The sequence below is a fragment of the Pollicipes pollicipes genome, unplaced genomic scaffold (assembly GCF_011947565.3).
Source record: "Pollicipes pollicipes isolate AB1234 unplaced genomic scaffold, Ppol_2.1 Scaffold_5724;HRSCAF=6776_pilon_pilon_pilon, whole genome shotgun sequence".
Taxonomy (NCBI): Eukaryota; Metazoa; Arthropoda; class Thecostraca; order Pollicipedomorpha; family Pollicipedidae; genus Pollicipes; species Pollicipes pollicipes.
The window spans coordinates 55,901,180-55,922,536 of NW_023596746.1; the positions used below are offsets into that span (position 1 = coordinate 55,901,180).

The 21,357-nt window shown below is 47.2% G+C and overlaps 1 protein-coding gene across 1 annotated transcript in view; it reads left to right on the plus strand.

Annotated features, from left to right (window-relative positions):
• The window catches only part of LOC119103241 (murinoglobulin-1), a 46,277-nt gene that overhangs the window by 5,961 nt on the left and 18,959 nt on the right, over positions 1–21,357 (plus strand). The window contains exons 3-15 of the mRNA XM_037226682.1: positions 479–611; positions 2,154–2,277; positions 3,548–3,664; positions 5,591–5,836; positions 7,057–7,290; positions 8,708–8,808; positions 11,334–11,439; positions 12,336–12,512; positions 12,904–13,033; positions 13,534–13,758; positions 14,858–14,995; positions 16,732–16,824; positions 17,433–17,566. Of these exons, the coding sequence (XP_037082577.1) occupies positions 479–611; positions 2,154–2,277; positions 3,548–3,664; positions 5,591–5,836; positions 7,057–7,290; positions 8,708–8,808; positions 11,334–11,439; positions 12,336–12,512; positions 12,904–13,033; positions 13,534–13,758; positions 14,858–14,995; positions 16,732–16,824; positions 17,433–17,566 (1,958 nt within the window). The remainder of the gene's footprint in view (positions 1–478; positions 612–2,153; positions 2,278–3,547; positions 3,665–5,590; positions 5,837–7,056; positions 7,291–8,707; positions 8,809–11,333; positions 11,440–12,335; positions 12,513–12,903; positions 13,034–13,533; positions 13,759–14,857; positions 14,996–16,731; positions 16,825–17,432; positions 17,567–21,357) is intronic.

Sequence of the window (21,357 nt, forward strand, 5' to 3'; positions counted from 1 at the left end):
GATGTTTTCGGGCATTATGATTATCATGATGAACGACTGCTTACAGCTTCAGATATGCCACTGCACCCCTAGGGTATGCATTGACGCTCAAAGTCAGTAAACAAACTTGTTGATTGTGCTGGCGGGTTGGCAAGGAATGCCTCGTGTGCATATGCCTGTTTCTTGTAACTGGGGACATGACACCACAGCAGTGTACGAGACCAACCGGAGATCATCGGTCGCTGCTCGCTTTCTCGGCGAGTGGACAAAGTGCTTGACATCGTCACCACTGACCGATCTGAATGTACCCATCCGGTGACGGCGAGGCCAGCCACACCATCTGTCTCCATGAGCGCGCTTCCTGGCCACGCCACCCATCAGTCGGCTCAGCGTCTTGGAGCGAAACCGGCGGCTCCTCGCGCTAACATGGCTTCGTTAAGCCCCCATCCTCCCTACGGTGTTCAGATACACGTGTCGCTAACACGATGCCGTATTTCAGGTGGGTCCAAGGAAACATGCTTTGAGGTTCAAACACCAGATCTCAACGATTTTACTGTCTGGATGGGTCTGGAAGTTACTTACCCATCCGCCGTCAACTACACCATCTCGGGAAATCAATACATCTCTGTCTTGTAAGTCAAAGAAAAATGTCTAGTCACTACAGTGTACTGAAGGCGTCGTGCAAATGGTTTAGTGCATATGTGGACACTTAAACATATTGTTCTTTATGAACACTGCGAAAAGCATTTTTGGTGTAGCGTCTTGGCCTACCAATGATGATTTGGCACGTGTTCCTTCGTTCGTCGAAAATCAGCGTGTATATTGCAGAAATAATAGGGGCCACAGCTACACCGATGTGTTGTTTGACGCCCTTGAATACGCTCCCGGACGGCCGGTTGGATACCGTTCGCTCGGGTGAGGGGTCAATTTGCCCCCTGAGATCTCAGGAACTAAGAGAGCTAGGGCCACCAAATTTACAGGATGTGTTGGCCTGTACATGAACTAAATTAAGTCAAAGTTTCAGTCTCCTAGGTCATGACATTTGGGTCAAGTGAGGTCAAAACAAGGTCAATCTCAAAGTTGGCATCCAAAGTGTCCCCAGAACTCAAATACCTGCTCTAAGCAAAAGGTCGCATGCCCATACAAGGTCAGTGACGTTGCTTGATCCGAATATTATGGTGACCCTAATCACAGAAAACTGCTTTAAGTTATGCATTTGAATAACCGACAACGATTAAGCTGGGCAGTATTTTCCTAAAAACGAAGCGTTGACATGTGTCGTTTTATGTCAGTGACCTATTCTGACCAATAATAAGTCCATGGAAGATGTCTAATGTGGTTCATATTATGTACTAAAAACTACCCCAAACAGCAAACCCTGGAGTAATAAAACAGATTGGTTTTGACCTTAGTCTGACCTTCATATCTGACCCTAGGTCAATTTAATTTGTCATCCAATTGTCGTGCTGCCTATAAAGTTATCTCAGAGATGTATGGCTTCGTCTAGCGCTCCGTTGTTTCATCAGGTTAAGCTATTCCCTTGAAATTGACTTCGCTGAATTCATAATCTGACATTGACCTTCCTCAGGTCAGCGACTTTACAAGGTACCTTCAGTTTTTGGATACCACACAATTCACTATTCAGATGTCTACAGCCAGTCCAAAGTTGGCAGGGCTACGCCGCGCCGTTCGGAAACTATTTTGGAAAAACCCTCGGTAGGAGACAATTTGACCCCCACCCGTGCACGTGTTAATCTACAAACAAGGTTTTTTTCTTAAGACAGAACCCCTTGTGACACAAGCTGCGAAAATTCAACATTTCATTTGAAAGGAAAACCTGACGCCACAGCCGGGTGTATACACGGCTGGAGAATACCATAATGCTGATAACAGCTTATAGTGAGTCCATCTGTGTATAGTGTGTGACCAATGGACCATTGTGTAGCACGCGTGTTTGATGTTCGTCCTCACGTGCGACTGTTGTCTCGAAGGTGAAGCCAGGTTTGCATGGTAGCCGTACTCTGATATCCGCCTACCCGGCTCACAAACGTGATGTGTGCGCTCTTAAGTACCGGATTCGATTATTATGTCTAAAACATTGAACCGAAATACATTCGCCCTCAATACAATTTTTAAAAAACATTGGCAACACAGACGAATGTCGCACGTTTCAGTTCGGACAACACGCCTGAAGATCATGTCTTCATTCAGACAGACAAGTACGTGTACAAGCCGGGTCAGCTGGTCCGCTTCCGCGTCCTCTCCGTCAACGGGAAACTGAGGCCGATTTCGGAGCCGGTAAGTTTCACCGTATGGTCGGGCGTCTCCGGCGTAAGCGACTTTTTCTTGTTCTGAAGTAGTCGAAAAGACGTGTTGTCAGTTTATCAAAAGTCAAAAACTCATGAAAATCAAGCTGAATGCCCGAGGAAGAGAGAGATAGAAGAGAGAGAAGAGAGAGGAGAGAGAGAGAGAGAGGAGAGAGAAGGAGAGAGAGAGAGAGAGGAGAGTGAGAGGGAGAGAGAGAGAGAAGAGAGAAGAGAGATAGAGAGGAGAGTAAGCGAAGAGAGAGAGAAGAGAGAGAGAGAGAGAGAGAGAGAGAGACGAGAGAGAGAGAGAGAGAGAGAGAGAGAGAGAGAGAGAGAGAGAGAGAGAGAGAGAGAGAGAGAGAGAGAGAGAGAGAGAGAGAGAGAGAGAGAGAGAGAGAGAGAGGAGAAGAAGAGAGAGAGAAGAGGAAGAGAGGAGAGAGAGAGAGAGAGAGAGAGAGAGAGAGGAGAGAGAGAGAGAGAGAGAGAGAGAGAGAGAGAGAGAGAGAGGAGAGAGAGGGGAGAAAGAGAGAGTCTCTTCGGCTACGGCGGGAACGCGGAGGGGGCTTTGCACCCCATTGACACTCCAAGTCTCAAAAACTAAGAGAGCGAAAAACCTGCAATCTTGTTTCTACTTTACCATTGGAATAGACTTCAGGAATTACACCAGGTGGTATGTTCCTAGTAAAAATGACCTGCGACATTTGAGGTCAGTGACTTAACCAGACCTTTAACAAGTCCATGGAAAACGGCTGCTGTTCCTCCTGTAATTGGTAAATGAACAGGGGCACTAGAAACCACCCCATACAGCAAGCTTTCGAGTAAAACAAGCTGTTTTGACCTCGGTCCGGCGTACATGCGTAACTCTGGCCTAGTGTAATTGGCCTTAACTATGACTTGAATTGTTTCATTGCCTGGGAAACTATCTGCATGGCTTGGCTGAACATGGTTAAACATAATAAACCGCATTATATATATATATATATATATATATATATATATATATATATATATATATACCATCCCCGTCCCATGAACTCGGAAGACTGGCGGGGCCTGGCGGTTCTTACATGCGCAGTGCAAGCAGGATCATACTTCTTCATGCCCCCGGTTAATGCATGCCGGTAGTAAGGTCATTAGCGTAACTGAATTAATTATCCCCTAGCCGTGCGTTATTGGTGTCATATCCCACTACGCCATCCAAGTGTCCGTCGGTCGCCCAGCCAGTTGGTCTAGCTGACTCTCTCTCTTCCCACTGTCTTCAGTTGCCGCAGATTTACATCGAATCGCCAGCCGGGACGAGGGTGGCGCAGTGGACAAATGTGACTGGTCAGAGCGGGCTGGTGCAGCTGGAAATGCAGCTGGCCGAGGAACCCAGTCTGGTGAGTGGTGCAAATGGGGTTACAGCGGACCGAGGAGTCCAGCCAGGTGAGTGGTGCAGCTGGAGATGCAGCTGGCCGATGAACACAGTCCTATGTGACCCAGTGTGAGTGATATAGGTGCAGACGTAGCGTGTCCGGCGAACAGTGTGGTTACTGTGCGAGAGGGGAGGGGGGAGCTTGAGTGGCTCATGATATATACAAAGTGCCACTCGTGATTACCATCTCGCTTGTCAGTTACGGGCTGTGCTAGAAATGAACGGAGCCGCGCTGTTTTTCGTTTGCATATTCATTTAAATACCTCTGTTTCGAAATCCCGATGCCTACGCATAAACCATATTCGGTGATGCATGTGACTTCGCCGCACTATTATGTGATGAATGTGGTTATTATAAAGCATCGGCTCTTTACATATATATGCTTAGTATCGTTTTCCGCTTGTAATGGATGCAGTCGACAAATATCTTAGCTAAGCAACAGTGATTTAGAACTTGCCAGTTGTATATGGTTAAATCCATCGTATTTCAAGCCGTAATTCTGAAAGTACGTTAAGTGATAGGGTAGAAGCTTACAAATCCTTGTTAACGAATAAACTCTAGATACAGTATGTTCTATGGGCCAGATGCTTCAATACAAGAATCTGATGGTCGAGGCATGCATGATGTTACAGCCCGAAATTTTTGATTCACATACTGCAATTTACCTTTAAATGCCATTCAGATCATGAAAGTCGCCATGCTTCCCTCAAACTAGTGCAGATGTGACTGCACCAAGCCAAATCAGTGATTTATGCGAGACATACCGATATGATAAGACAAGACATTAGGTATTATCATTTCGTGGTTTACATGACTCATGACGTAAGCCGCTGAAACATGGATAATATTAGCATAGCATATATGCTCGATCAGCGTACAGAGGCGTAGACTTTCGCGCGGAAGCAGCGGTCTTCAAAGGCCGCGTGTTCTGAGTGATTACTTTGATATGCATGTTGAGTTTCTACCGGTCCATATCAAATTCATATTAGATATGGAATTCCTGTTCCAGAATTTTCCAGGAAATCAGTAGTTTGCAAAGACTGTACCAGCATTGATGCCAAGCTTCTGCTGGTTCTTAATGTATTTAAAACCTGATGTGTGACTTAATGTTTAAAACGACTGCATAGTATGATTACACAGTTAAGAGCGCTGACATCTTTTTTTCCCTTTTCGCTGGAACATTGGTGCTTGATGTCCCTCTGCCAGACGTTATAGGATAACAGAACATGTTGTCGAGTGGTATGTATTTTAAGCAATCATAAAATTACACATGCAAGCGATTTTCTGCCTTCAGCGATGTGTCGCCAGTGGAAGTTGGAGAGGCAGGGGGAGGGGCAGCCACCCCACCCTCCAATAGGGTAATTCCAAGTCAGTGGAAAGGGCTCGATCACCCTCCGCCACGGATGGGTGAATCGGAAGATAAGGGCTCAGCCAACAAAGGAACTTTGGTGGATAAACATTTGCAGAGTTTGCAATATTTTCCACTGGCGTGTTAATACCTTTGATTAATCGTCATGTCCTGGTATACTGAAGGCCTGTAACATCCGTGTTGATACGTAAATATATATTAAAACCATCTTAAAGACACTATTGCAGACAAAAAGATTTATGGTCTATTTTGCTTAGATTTCCATGTATTTGAGGGCTATCGATATCTTTACTCGAATACTTCAGTCAAGCATGCTTAAACCATGCCACATTTGGTATTTTGGTTTGGTTGCTTCCAGCTTCGCTCAAAACGCTTTATCCTTCGGACACGCCACCCAGTCACTGCAGGATTAGCATGCAAAGCTGCTCAGTGCAATCTGTCGGTAGATCACCACTGGGGATCTCCTGTACCGTCTGGCTGGTGGCCCGGAAGCCTGTCTATTCCTCGTCTCGTTGTTTGCAGGGTGAATGGAACATACACGTAGCGACAAGCGGCGGGCGTAGGGTGACAAAGCCATTCAAGGTCGAGGAGTTTCTGCTTCCCAGGTTCGAGGTCAACATCCAGGGTCCTCCATTCATTCTGGGCAACGCCAAAGAAGTGACGTTGAAGGTGTGCGGAAGGTGGGTGCCAAAGTGTCATGTTCCGAGATGTATTGTGGACGCCGTTGACGGGTGGACAATCGCGTCATGCGTGCCCGCTTACCCCTTGTGAATACTGTGCCGATGACCCACTGAACCGGTTGCTGATCCGTACCACATTAGGGTGAGGTGTATGTGTGGTGACACGGATTCCTACGTTTACAAGCATCTAAAATGGTGATAACTTCGCCGTAATATAAGTGTGCTGTCTGTAGATGCATGTCGTTATTAGTCCATTAGGTGCAAGTGCTTTTGGAAAGTTGTTTACTTTAGGTTCGATGTAAGACAACTGCAACCAATTTTAGATACACCTACGACAAGCCGGTGCAAGAGAGGAGGAGGCAACGATTATGTCATCTACATGAAGATACTAAATAACGCGGTAGAGGAGAGTACCAGAAGTGTGACACGTGAAGGAGCAGGGAGAGGATGGACAGAGAAGTGAGAGAGAGAGATGAGATGAGAATAGAAGAGAGAGAGAGCAGAGGAGAGAGAGAGAGAAGAGAGGAGAGAGAGAGAGCGAGAGGAGAGAGAGAGAGGAGAGAGAGAGAGAGAGAGAGAGAGAGAGAGAGAGAGAGAGAGAGAGAGAAGAGAGAAGAGAGAGGAGGGAGAGGAGAGAGAGAGAGGAGAGAGAGGAGAAGAGAGAGAGAGAGAGAGAGAGAGACACATCCAGTACCCTTACGTTACTGTGTCCTTGACTTCTCGGGACCTCACAGATCTTAAAGGTCTTCAAGAATCCCGAAGAAGGTACTGAGAAGCTTTGGGGTCGATCGCAAGACTATCTTAAGTATCCTTCGAATGCTTTAGGGAGCCTTGCCAGCCTTCATAGCATTTGGGTCACCCCTCGCTGTGAGATGAGGTCCGGTCAGTTAAGATTTACTTAGCTCGAGCATGACACTTTGCTTTAGGCGAGTCACTTTAGGCTGTCACTTTTGGCTACTCAGCAAAACAATAAATGCCACATTCTTATCGCTTTTAACAGGACATGCTTCTTACGTCTTTGAAATAACCTTGTTTTCACCGCAAAAGTACGTGAGCAATCAGTTTTTATGCTTTAAAACTTTTAAAGTTTTACGCCAGCGCCTTAATTCATGACGTACCGTCAACTATCCGCCTCTGTTTAAGTGGCGCAGGATATGCATGGATGCCGCAATATGCATAGCATACCAGCACCTGCGTCATATAAAGCTGCCTTGGTTGGCCACCCGTGGAGACCGTGTTGCGTGCTGAGACGTCCCCCAGACGGCCACTGACTGGTGCGGCTCCGTCTGACTCCAGTGAACGCTTTGACAGACGTCCGGGGCCGACTGTGCCGTGTTTCGAGTCAGCGGCAGTGACCTCGGCTTCGGAAAAACAATCCAAAGGCCGTACAGGCTGGAGGCCACCGCCGAACTCACAGAGGATGACACTGAAGTCACAATCAAGGGCACCAAGACGTTCCTCATAGCATACCAGGAGCTGAACCTCGAGATTGACCTCTTGAAAAGCGATTATTTCAAGCCAGGACTTCCCTTCACTGATTGGGTGCGTATGCACCAAACCCACTGAATGCAAAGTTGTTGGAAGGCATCGAGGTCGTGTTGTAAAAAAGTTTAGATTCCTCACTGATATGTGGATGGAGACATGCAGAGACACTGTCCGCGTGGAAAATGGCATTATCGTATTTTGTCCTTAGACTGAGCGCAGCCAGCAGGGATGGTTTGGGCTCTCAATGACCTTCACCGAAGCGAACAGTTGGTTCCGGTGGCTAATACACCGGTTGAAGCATGCCAGGAGAGTACCGACGGGGCCACATTGAACTTTGCACTGCATATTACCAGGACGTGGAATATTGCTATAATATTTGGAGACATACATACCCAGACACATTATTGATTCATTCATGTTCAGTGTGCATCAACATTGATGCGCCATATACGGCCTCAACTTGGATTAGGTGTCTTTGTTGCCTCACAGTTTCTTACAGATAATTTTGTTTTATTTGTCATAAGAGGAAATTTTTCTCAACGCTAGGCTCTCCAGAATATTGGGAGAACACGAAAGAATATGAATTGGTCGGCAATTACACTGTCCGAGCTTTTCTCTTAACATAATTGGTGTATTCTTCTGTTTCTTCCTTGCCTTTGCACTTCTCTCTTCTCTATCTTTCCTTTTTCGAATGTAATGTGCTCGTAACTTGCAGCAGGCTTGTAAATGGTCTGCAGGATTACTCTTTAATTATGGTATTGATACGTTAATCTCGGTGCTCAGATGGGGACCGTTGAATCTTGTGCTGCATTGCAACTCAGCGCGTTATCAGATACCGCAACCGTATCAATAATAACGCAAAGTGCCTTGTGTCTCTTGTTTACCACAAGTATTTCAACGCCCAAAATGCGATCTTGTGACCTTATCCTGGGTCAGCCCCCCCCCCCCCCCCCGCCCGCTCAGATGTGGGATAAACGCACGCTAGACGCGGCAGCAGCGAAACTCCCATGTGCATAGATGCACCAACTTCGAGGAAGCCTGCTAAGCGTGCTGTACCATCCATAAGTAACAGAGCTTGTCTGTCAGTATGCCAAGTATGTCTGTCCTGGTGCTCTGCTACCGAGTGGCTGCGTCAATTGTAGCTGGAGGTGCCTGGCTCTGTTTCTAACTCAGCTCTGTCGAGTGTAGCTGGAGGTGCTCAGCGGCTCCGTCTCTAGCTCAGCTGTGTCAAGTGCAGCTGGAGATGCTTGACTCCGTTTCTAACTCAACTTTGTCAAGTGTAGCTGGAAGTGCTTGGCTCCGTCTCTAACTCAGCTGTGTCAAGTGTAGTTGGAAGTGGTTGGCATCGTCTCTAACTCAGCTGTGTCAAGTCTAGTTGGAAGTGCTTGGCATCGTCTCTAACTCAGCTGTGTCAAGTGTAGTGGGAAGTGCTTGGCTCCGTCCCTAACTCGGCTGTGTCTGCTTCCACGTTCAGATCAGGGTACGCCACCCGGACAGCACACCAGCTCCCGGTGAGCTGGTCCAGCTGTGTTTTGAGACCCATTGGACGACGACAGAGGCTGGAATCAGCACCACGTGAGTGCTTTTAAGCGTTATCAGTGCTTCCTGTCATGAGCTTTACAAACAGAAGTGCACTGATGCTTGAGTATTGTATGCTATCTTGCAGAAAATAACCCAACTCCGATGTCCCAAGAAAAATCGATGAGGTGAGGATATCAAGTAATCATTTGATTTAGGAATTTAGCTGGAGTATCCACGTATCAACTCAGTGCGGTATTAAACAAGATCAACATCTTCAGCGCTTTTTATTTGGACCTTCGTAAAAGATTTGTCAAAATTTAAGGCCATATTATCGCCGAATTTGATGTGGCATTACCGGCACTCTCGGCCTACCTCAAATAGTATCTTAGTAACGGGGCCAAAATAATTGCCTGGTACGTGAGCCGCGGCGCTCAAAACCACTCTTGGAGCCTCTCTCCCCTTCGGCAAAAAAACGGGAAATTTCCCACAGCACACCATCTAACTTGCACTGTTACAACGCTATAATTTATGTGCCACTTCACACGTGGACCGTTGGCATGTGCTAACACGGTGATCTCAAGCAAGGATCATATCTAACTTGAGGCTTGACCATCGCTGAAATAAAAGTACCTGGATGTAAATGACCGGCACAAGCAAATGAACTAATCAACTTCCAGCCCTCGTGAAATTTGAAGTAGCTGACAGTTCTAGTGTTCGGTACGCACAGATATATAGATAACAGACAATAGACGTGTTTAATCGAGAAAGGACGTGGTTTGGGTGGTGGTCAACCTAACCTCTGAACGGTTTTCTAGGATGACTTTTGAACAGCGTTACAAAGCAGCGTCATACTTTGCGCAACTGCAGGGTATTTGCTAGCCGATTAATCGGTGTAAAACCATTGATAAGCTGTCAGGTCCCTGACCTACACCAAGTAAAATTTAGGTCATGACTCAGCGAAGGCAGGTCCTGGTGAATGGTTCAATCTGATGCGACAACGGAGTGTTGGACGAATTCGCATACACCTGAGATGGTTTTTTATAATAAAACAAGTAAATTCACAATAGCGATGAATTCCATGGACTTAAGGTCGGACTTGAAGGTCACATCGATGTCAAAACAAACCTTTTTTGTGCTTTTTATACTTGAAAGCTTGTTTCTTGCGGTAGTTTGTGACGCTCACTTTCCATTTGCGGTAACAGAGACGTCATCAGGCCTCTTATTCGACTCAAAGAAGATCTAAGGAAGCCACGGGTCTAAAATGACCTCCATCAACCCATTCGTGTTAGCTAAATTCCTTACGACGTTACACCTGATGCATATTTAACTTAAAAGATCACAACAGCATCGTAGGATTCCGGTCACTGTTACCTTCTGAAGGTCAAGTAAGGTCATTGGCTCGGTGCCTTGACCGTATAGAACTCAGTTAGGTCAAAATTTGAGGTACATAGGTCATGACGTTCGGGTCAAGTAAGGTCCAACAAGGTCAAACTTCAAGGTTGGTCTAAAAAGTGCCTCGAAACCTAGGTGCCTGTCCTAAGAAAAACTCACATGTTCATTTAAGGTTAGTGACTTTATTTGACTTTTTGAAGGTCATAGTGGCCAAAATCATGCAATCATGCTTTGATTTTTGCATTTGGATAAGCGACAAATATTACGTTAGGCAGTCTGGTCCTAAAAAAACAAGAATACTCAACTGGGTCATTTTAGGTCAATGACCTATTTTGAGCTTACAAAGTCCATGGAGGGTGCATTATGCGGTTCTTGTTATCAATAAATTTCAAAAGGGCACCAGATGCTACCTCATATAGCAAGTCCTAGAGTAATAACAGGTAGGTTTTTACATTGATCTGGCCTTCATACCTAAACCAAGGTTAATGTAAGTTGTTCTTTCAATTGTTGTGCTGCCTAAGAAAGTATCTCAGGGACGTATGGCTGGGTCTTACACTCCTTGGTTGCCTTAGATAATACAGCGATGATCGTTATCATTAGATCAGATATCAGAACGATTCGCTAGAAATTTACCGCGCTGAATCCATGGCCTAGTTGTGACGCGCCTCAGGTTAGTGACCTTACAAAGTTCATCCAAATTTGACACCAAACGATCTACTCTTCAGTTGTGTACAGTTATGCACAATTTGGCGCGGCTGCGCCACGCCGTTCGGAAACCAGCCTGGGAAAATCTCCGGGAGTCAAATTAACCGCACCCGAGCGCCTGTCAAAACAAGTATATTGGCTAAAGTGGGCTTTCGTGAGGAGTCTGAGGGCATCTTTGACACCGATCTGAAGTTTGCCCATGGTTGATCACATCTGGTTCGCAGTTAATAACGGGACCTCACAATTGTACACGAGTGAATTTACACACATGCTTACCCATCCTGTATATTAGATGTCACTAACTTTCCTACTTTAAGAGCTATCAGGGGGTCAACTTGACCCCGCCCCCTACCCGAGCATGTCGCATTCACTGGTCACGTCACACGTACGCATGTTAAGCGAGTGTAGTCCCCAATGACTGGGAAGTTCCCAGTAACTCGAGAAGTGATGCTCTATAACTCTGCACGACTGTACGTTTGGAGGTCTTCTGCAGATCCGGTCTGTCTGAACATCACGTCTGACAGCAGAGGCGTGGTCGCGTTCACTGTGCCGCCTCAGGATCAGGAAATTGAGAAGATATCCATTCAGGTAATTGAAATCTCCTTTAAAGCGTAGATTATCTGAGATGGAAGGAGAGGCGGGTGATGGAGGCAAGGCCTCCCATTTGATTGGTTCAGTTTGACATCGGCCTCAGGGACGTGCGCACATGGTGCGCTCCTGAGGCCTGTGCCTCTCACTTATATGATTCATTGATATCTACGCAACTAAATGTCAACGCTGAACAACCAGGAGCAGAGGCGTAACCATAAGCATAGTGTGTATGCGCGCTGCTGTTTTGAACCATACAACAAATATTGTGTGGCTGCGGCTCGCTAACCCAGGTCAGCAGCCAAAATGTTTGAGTTGTGCTCCTCTTCCTTCGTCGCGTAATCGTGCATATGCCCCTGTTAGACCCTTTGTAGGGGCAAAGCCAGTAACTGGTCAAAATGTACCTGCTTCTTTTAGTTTTCGAAGTCATTCTACTCTGTTTAGTGTCATGCAGAAAGCTAGGAAAAAAGAGGACGGTAGTAGTAATACAAAGGGTGATGAAGTGTGTGTGGATGAGCGTGCGTGCGTGCTTGTGTGCGTGCGTGCTTGCGCGCGTGCGTGCGTGCACGTGTCATTTTACGAACTGAGGAAGGCGATATTGCTCCTTTCCCCTTAGTTCTGAATAACAGTGCCGTTCAATCTATCTCTTTATAGCATTGTGGAAAGATCTCAGGATTGAAGACGACGTACCTTGCGGTATCTTATTGACCATTCGTCGGTCACATGCACTAAGAGAGGCACCACTTTCATGCCAGTGATGTAAAGTCAGTAAAATCTAACCACTGTGAGAGCGACATTCCAGTGACCGTTTACGCGTGGGTAACCAGCCGGCTACTCGTGCCCACCTCGCGGTCAGACTTCCGTGGAATGTCAGCCCGGTTACTCTGGCGCTGCAGGCCACGACGCCGAAATCGTCCAGTCTCAAGTACGACATCACGGGCTGGTCCTCTGAGTCAGGAGCCTTTGTGCAGCTGCTTCGGCTGCCCCGCAAAGAGTTCACGTGCGGCGCTGAGGCCCACATTCACGTCTTCTTCACGACCCGTCTGGAATCGCAGTTCGAGCTGTTTTACCAGGTGAGCTGGACTGACAGTGTGTTGTACAGACAACATTCGAAAGCTGCAAATAAAGAAGTCATGCTGCGCGCGGGTTGTAATAAGGCACTTCCTTGTAGGGAGCTGAACGCTCGGGTAGTGTTATGAACGGGAAACGTATTTATGTCATTCAGACTCGGATCAGGCTTCAGACATAGTGTTCTGGTATTTGCAATTGAAAAAAATTGCTTAGACCCCAGGTATCGTTATTTAGTAGCGTCAGTAGTAGCTTTGCTTGATAAGGGGACAGTCTTATCCTCCTGCTACTGTTTGAAGATGTGCCTTTAGCGGTCATGCTGTTGCAACTCGCGAAGCAAGACCGAGGCCTGCGGTGAGAGAAGCGTGTTGACCTTGTGTTCGCCGGGCGCGTCAGGTCACGGCCAACAGCGACATCTTGCTGGCGGACTTCGTGCCGGTGACGTTTTCCGAGGCGGTCGACGTCTCTGCGCTGCAGGAGGGCAGGGTCGTTGACCTGCCCACGGTGTCCGGGTCACACCCCGTCGGTGAGAGAGGCGTCACCGGCTGGTGCGGATGGGTCGCCTAATCAGTGTCACGATAGACGGAGCGGTTGAAGATATGTCCCTGACACTGGGCGGTTTGTGGTGCATAGCGAGTAGTTTAAGAGCTGGCCTGAGTTCATTGTCTTGTTGATGCACGATTTTGCTGCACTCGCGATGGAAATCGCTCTGCGCCGTTACAGCGTCACGCACTGCGTCCAACACAGTCGAGCGCCGCCGCATATGAAGCTCCTGGCCCAGAACAGTACACAGTACATAACGGACATTATAGCTGAAGGAGTGGCGATGACACCACGCAGCTGATCATGCCGTGCATGACTGAGGAGTGAGAAAACTATGGCCATCTTGGAGTTTGCATGTGTCTGTACCAAAATGTCAGCCCCGTAACAGTTTGTGCGTCTGGCATACTGTCATCAGCCAGCTGTTACCCATGTGACCGGTGAGCCACGGGCAGCAGGGAAACACCAACCGGTCTGCGTCAACAGGTCAGGTGACCCTCGCGATCCCAGTGACGTCATCCATGTCCTCGGGCTTCCAAGTTCTGGTCTACATGGTGATTGATGGCGAGGTGATCGCGGACAGCCAGTCATACGCTGCGGAGCGCTGTCTGGACAACCAGGTGTCGCTGCGCTGGTCGCCTGACCGCGTCCAGCCGCGGGACACCGTGCATCTGACGGTGACGGCTGCTCCCGGCTCGCTTTGTGGACTCGGTGAGTGGTGGGTACTCTCCGTCCACGGGTGACAGCCTTCTTACAGTGAGCAGTGGGTGCACTCCGCCCATGGGGTAATAGTCAGCTCTCGGCGAGTTGCGAGTACTCTCCGTCCACGGGGTAACAGGTGGCTCTTGGTAAGCGGTGCATACGCTCCGTTTATGGGTGATTCATCGTCTCCGTTTGTCCGTATTTCCCTCTCAACATTCAGTACTCCCGGCCACTACTTTACCTAGAGGCCAAGTTGATGGCGGTTTTGTACGATTTGTGTGAGTAACCACCGTCATCAAGCCGGTGAGTCACCGTCGGTAACCACCGTCATCAAGCCGGAGAATGACGTCCCTCACCACGTCATCAAGTCAGAGAATGACGTCATGAGCCATTGTGAATGATCCAGGCATCAGTGACTCCACATATGTTTGACCATTCACCATGCATGATCTCATGATACACATCATTTCACTGTCGTTTGGACCAATTCTTGAGCTCGTCAACCAAGTGCTATCTGCCCAGCCTTTTCTTTTTTAAAGTTCCCTTTTCTTTTATTTTCTCATGCACATGACTCCATCGTGCTGAAGCGACCACATCATGCACCGTCCCTGCATGTGCATGTCTGTTTATGAGCAGTGCTTTACATCAGAAATGACCATATTCATATGTGTTACCATGCAACATGTGACTACACGCTTAAGACAGCTTGGCTCACGGATTTTCTCATGATAGGATGAATGCCTCGAGTGAGAAGATCAGTTCTGAAAGCGTAACGAAACTGATATGTCCGTGGGCCTATGATTGATTATATAGCTATGATCACCCAGCCCATAACAATGTCCAACAGACGCTGTTGGGTGGAGATGTATATCGTCATACGACACTTCTTGCAGACTTAGTAACTTGTTTACCCTTGTTTTGAGCATTCCCACAATGGAAAGGAGAACCGTTCCTTTCCACGTGTGCAACTTTTGATTTATAGCACAAAATATCGCATTTTCTACTCCGCATATTTGAATGCGTGATACAAAATGAATAGGTGAATGCGTGATGAAATGAATCGATAGGTGAATGTGTGGTGTTATATCACGTTGAAATCTGTTTGCAGATGTGGTTGACAAATCGGTGAGTCTACTCGGCGATAAGAACAAGATCACGCTTTCTGACATCTATAAGAGCCTTCGATCTCTCATCTCGATTGATAACGTCGTTAGGATCAACGACGACAAGTATTGCAGGGCCAAATGTGAGTTCAGTCAGTGCGACTCAGGCAATTCGCAATACCGCATCGGAGCGCACGCTGTTTTTCGGGCAAGACGCGTGGCATTTACATGGATACTTTCGGGAGCGCGTACAGGATATCCTCAAGAAGGGGCAGCAAAGCCATGAGGAGGGGCACAAACCGATAAGGGAGCGTATACAACCATGGGGAAGGGCACATACCCGTGAAGAGGGGCGCGAAACCATGTAAAGAGACACAACCACATGAGAGGAACACAAAAACATGAGGCGAGGCACGGTCCAAGACTTCCTGGAAATGCTTGCAATGTAGCCATTACTTGTAGAGAGCCATATCGCATGTACGTGAAAAGCGAAAAAGGTATGGACACGTGCTAACCGTGACTGCCTAAAAAGAGGTGCCTCACATTTGAGTAGAGTTTTGAACTGAAATAGCCATCTTACGATCATTCGGAACAATTTACAACCCTTCGTTCTTAAGACAGAAAACACACTAGCTTCTGAGCTACACTCTCGTGAAGTTATACAGAGTATCTCGTGCAGACTATTTTAAGGTAAATCAGGCATACATAACGCAACATACATACCACTTAAATATCCCCACCCCATTGGGGGTGACACGTTCGGTCAAGAAGAATATAATCGTCGAGTCGTTCAGGTCTGGCGTTCGTGAGCTTCGCTTCCAGGTAAAACGGACATTAATTAGCATCAATGTTGTGCAGACAGTGCAAGTTTTAAGCACGACTTGCGTTTTGTGGTGCATAGTACAAGAAGTTGGATGTGGACATTAATCAATATAGAAATAGGGCTTTCAATAGAATAACTTGATATTAATGCGATAACCGAGTAGGTCAGCACAAGCAAACAACTTAAACTCAGAAAGAATATGGAAGAACACGACGAAAGAGGGTCAAGACACCAGTTCATACTTATATTTACTTTACTAAACACGACAGCACCGCCACCGCCACCTCTCGGCAAGTTGAAGTGCTAAAGGTGAGAAGTAGGCTGGCAATTTGCACGGCCAGTTTGTCAGCACCTCGAACGTTATTTAAACGTTCCATGGCGTAATCAAACAGTGCCGTATTGAAGGGGATAGTTACTAAGTAGAGAAATTATGTTGTTTAGAATGTTTGTTTCCATTTCGAAGCATAATAATAGTTATAGGTGATATTACTGCGTTACATCTCATGCAACATGTAATATGTTCAAATGTGGAGCGCTCCCTTATGCACGTGATGGATTTTAACCTGCGCTGCGTGGTGCTATAGAAGTGTTTATGATCATATGTGGGTCGGCTAGTTCGCTGCCTCTTGATCAAACTGAATCTGCAGCTGAACATTCGGACTAGGACTGAATGTTTTAATGACCGCGTAAATGGGGCAGCCCCCCCCCCCCTCCCCCGTGTACGCTGCGGTGGTAATGTAATAATAAGAGATCCCTTTTCGTCTGCGCTTCCTCCCATATCTCAGCACACGTCTTACAACTGAAATCGCGCCGCAAGTCAAACCTCTCGGTTCAGACCTATTACATCTTTGAAATGGCGGTGCTGTTGATTATTTCCGACTGCATGAGGAGAAACTTTGCACGTCTGTGGTACACATGCCATGGTGTTGGTCAAACGCACATACCACCTATACGCATCGCAGCATATGATAGTTGGCCAGGATGCTACATTAACTTCGCAGTGTGGACATGCCAGCTGTTGACCGCTTCTAAGCCTGCTTGCTGCCTGGCCCACAGATGGACCACCGTCGACGCCATCGCCGCCCATTTCGGATGATGCCCTCGCGTTCAAATTTCCCAGCGACCGGACCTCGATCAGTTTGCTAGACGGTTCGTGTACATGCATAGTTGCTTTTATGGCTTCAATCATTAGTGTGCCACGCACTGTAGTGACCCTTTTTTGTTGTTATCTTTGGTTCGTCTTTGGCATGGCATTACGTGTCTGAGGTCAGTGTATTGAGCAGCCCTTATGCTCGGGTCCGGTTTAAGTCCCTCTTTACTTACATTTTAGAACTTGAGATTTGTGGCGACCGACGACCGACATCGTTGCTGCAAGGTCAAACACTGTAATGCAAAGCCTTGGTTTGAGCGAAAATAGTCTGACCCGGTCTGGGTCGTACATTTGCTTGAATTAGGTATTGTTATGCTATGTTCATAATGTGGTAAAGGTCATCCAATGACTTAACCAAATTTAGAAATATAATACTACTCATATAAATTGTCAGTATCATTTATTCACACTTTCTACAAACTAACTGGAATCATCAGACGTCAGTCGTGTTTCTATTTTTCATCAGGCGTATGCTATTGTCAAACACGCCCCCGATAAATCTGGAGCATAAACAACGTCAGCAGCTCGATCAGCGTCGCCAGGTCATAGGCGACGTCACTAACACGCGTCACACGTGTGGGTGACGTTACTCTGTGGTGTGTGCCAGGCGGGCTGCCGTCCCCTCCCGGCTTCCCATCACCCCCGCCGGCTAGGAAGAAGAGGCGATCGCAGCCGTTCTCACCACCACCGCTGTCATATTATTGGGAGACTACACACGCCGATTCACTCACCGCATTCCGTGTAAGTATTTGGTCAACTGAACGCCGGTGAGGCTGGCTAGACTGAATAGATAGCGATCAGACTTGTTAGACCGGTGTACTTAAGAGAACGTATGTTGCAAGTTGAGTTGACAAAATATGGAAATCGGTCGGCAATATGTGGATGCTATCGAGTAAGTACAATTTTTTATTTGGGATTACTCATCTGTGGGAATAAGTGCTCTTGTGGATCCAGTTGGTAGTAGCTGTGACCTAGTCGGTGGACCTAGTCAGTTATAGACCTAGTTAGTTGTGACGTGAAGTCGCTTCGTCGCGTCTTAAAGACGGCAGCACGATCTGCCATCGCGTTGGAGTGCATCACTAAGCCATCTTGGCTGCATCAACACTGGGTTATTTAGTCCTGCCAGTGCTGTATGAGTTAACAACACACATGCGCGCTGGAAAATCTCCGGCAAGTTATGACCCATTCACCAGCTTGGTCATGTACGCATCACTGAGAAGGGATCTTTCACGCAACCTAAAAATTGTTTATTTAAACGGGCCAATTTCGGCGTTGTGTTGATCTATGTCGGATGCATTTTTCGTTCATCTTAAAATCATTCTGGGTGCAGTCATACGCCTGATCAAAGTACGAGATTTCACGGCTCCTGCCGCCGTGCCGAAGATTCTAAATTCGCAGCAGTCTGGCCGGCTTCTGCTTGCCGATCTGCGGCACGAGGTCAGACCATGCCGGAAAACATTCTACTCTCCCACGTATGAATACACGGAATATTATGAGGACGTCGATGGATATACGATTGCAGATATATCCACAGTTATTGAAGGTCTGATGTCCAACCAACGTACCACCACTCCCTCTTTCAGTCATATACACGTTGCGTTTGCATGGCACAAATGTCTTTGGGTTGTTGTTGCTCGCTTGCCTGGGAATACTTCCAAATGCATGTCAAGCTCTCCAGCTGCGCAGATACACCAGGTGGCAAGGAAGCAGTGTTCTGCCTCCTCGTTCATCGCTCCCGGCTTGGCAGCAGACTTAACCGTCCCGATTAGTCAAGGGGCATAAAGGCGCTCTAACAAACCGAGCTATCGTGACGAACAAACATGCAGTGTTTTAGGTCGTGTGGAGGAACTGATGTTAGACGCGCTGCATGGTACCCTTTATGGGACCCTGCTACGATACAAGGGAGGCCCAGTTACAAACGATAAGGCCCATGTTCCGTATTAAACCGCTCTTTTCATTCAGGATGCTCGTTTTATGCGCTCGATGGCGTATTCCTAGAACAGGGAGCCCATTTCATGCGTCAGATGGCTGCGGTTTCGGATCACGATGCTTTGCTTTGCGGTGTTGAGGCCCCTTGGCTGTACTCGAAGCCCACTCGTTAATCGCAAGCATCCCATTCTCAAAAATGGGGTCCCTCTATACATCAGGAGGCTCTTTACTTGGGGCTTGGGACCCTGCTATTGGTTGTAAGACCGTTTCCTGGGGAATTAAAAGGCCCCATTCAGAATCTTTTATCTGTCGACATTGACTTTCTTTGATATGATGCATATAACAGGTTGGTAAGAGAGCACATGCCCTCGGTGCCGCTCCCCGCTGAATACCACACTGCCAAGGAGTCCCCCCCCCCCCCCCCCGTGTGAAGAAGATCCCATTTTGTCCAGTAGGCCCCCGGAAATTCCTGCCCCCAAACTCACAACCCGTAGCGCCCCCTCTCCCAATGTATTAATTATTTAGTTACGTTTGGTATGTTTAAAAGGTGTTATTTCCTACATTCATCATATTACATGCACGCGCATTTTCTTGAAATAAAGTGGGACAGAGGTGCATTCTCTATCGTCAGGCGAATTCGGTAAACGGGTCTTCGCGAGATTATTAAAACCAGCGTCACTAGCATTTACAACGAGGACCATATCTAACTCTTGACATACTAGAAGATAAAACAAGTGTGCAACGTCACCATGTAAAACAGTCCAAACGACGACAAATAACTGAAAAATGTCAGTGTATGCTGTGAGGTCCAAAAACCGAACAAAGATTAAGGGCTGCTTAATAAAGCTACATTGGCATGGCAACAGCTCTGTCAAGACGCTTGACCATGCGATTAATTCCTGCAAATTAATTCCTGCAAACACGCTTAGGCAGATGCCCTTCTGTTAAAAATGTACTTCTCCTGCTCCTTTCGATTAACACGAGCCCGGGCCGCCGGTTGAATACCCTTTGCTCGGGTGGGGGTAAAATTGACCCCCGAGATCTCATAATCCAAAAGAGAGCTAAAGAGACCATATTCATAGGGTGTGTTGGCCCGTACATAAACTCACTTGGGTCAGAGTTTAAGGTCCCTAGGTCATGAATTTCGTGCCAAATAAGGTCAAACAAGGTCAAACTTAAAAATTGTCTTCAAAGCATGTGCAGAATCTAGATACCTGCTCTGAGTAAAAAGTTACATGCTCGTTTAACTTAAGTTACCTTGCTTGACCTTTCTAAGGTTACGGTTGCCAAAATCAAAGAAGACTGCCCTGAATTTTGTATACGAAACAGCGACAAAGGTTACGCCAGGCAGTATGCTTCTAAAAACAAAATGTTGACTTGGGTCATTCCAGATCAGTGACTTGTTTTTACATTTAAGAATTCCATGGAAAGTGTTCTATGCGGTTCCCATTATCAATAAATTCAAAGGAGCACCAGAAACTACCTCACACAGCAGGCTCTGGAGCAATGAAACAGGTTGGTTTTGACCTTGGTCTGACCCTTACGTCTGACCCTAGGTCAATAGAATTCGTTCCTTCATTTGGTGTGTTACCTAAGGAAATCTTTCAGATGCATGGATTCGTCTAACACCCCGATATTTTACCAGATCGAACAATTCCTCAGAAATCGACTCCGCTAAATCGATAGCGTGACGTTGACCTGCCTTATGCCAGCGATCTTGCAAAGTACATCTAATTTTTTTGATGCCACATGATCTGCTATTCAATTATTTATTGGTACGCAAAACTTGGCGCCGCTATGCCGCGCCGTTCGGAAACCGTTCCGGAAATATCCTCGGGGTGGTCAATTTGACCCCACCCGAGCAGGTGTTTACACGCTGTGTTTTGGGTAGCTTTTTACATAGGTGCGTCGTTGCACTTGTCACAATGGTGTTGGCCTAGTGCTGCTCAATTCAGTCGTCGAGATGCGGGCGACGCTTCAAGCCATGAAAGAGCTGCCCTCGTCCTCGTCTCAGATTGACGTAGAATGGTAAGGGCCAGTGCGCCGCAAAACCTCAGGACGTTTGTCGTCACTTGGCCGAGTAGGACCAACCACGCGGCACTCTCATACTGCAGATCGGCTCCCGTGAAGGCATCAGTCGGGAGTCTCAGAATCTCTGCCAAGCTCTGTTTGGCATTGCTAGCGGCGTGGAACCCACGGGCTGCCAAATGCCGACCAGAGAGTGTCCGCAGTTTACCCGTCATTGGTTCAGCTGTCTCTGGTTCATTGTACCTAGTTCGGTTGTCCCTGGTTCAGTTGTCTCTGGTTTAGTTGAACAGGGATAGTTGGCACTGGTGCCGTTGCCCTGGGTCAGTTGTCACTGGCTCGGAAGCCACTGGTCCAGTTGTCATACAGCAAGTTATTACTGAGTCAGCTGTCACTAGGTTATGTTTTACTGGCTCAGCTGCCCCTGATTCAGCCGTCATGGTTCAGTTGTTCTGGACCACATGTCGCTGGTTCTATTGCCAAACGGAGCCGTGCCGGCCGATGATTTTTCACGTCCTTGACGTGCGAGGAGCCAGTACTACATCTCATTTCCAGGCATTTACATGCCAACATATAGG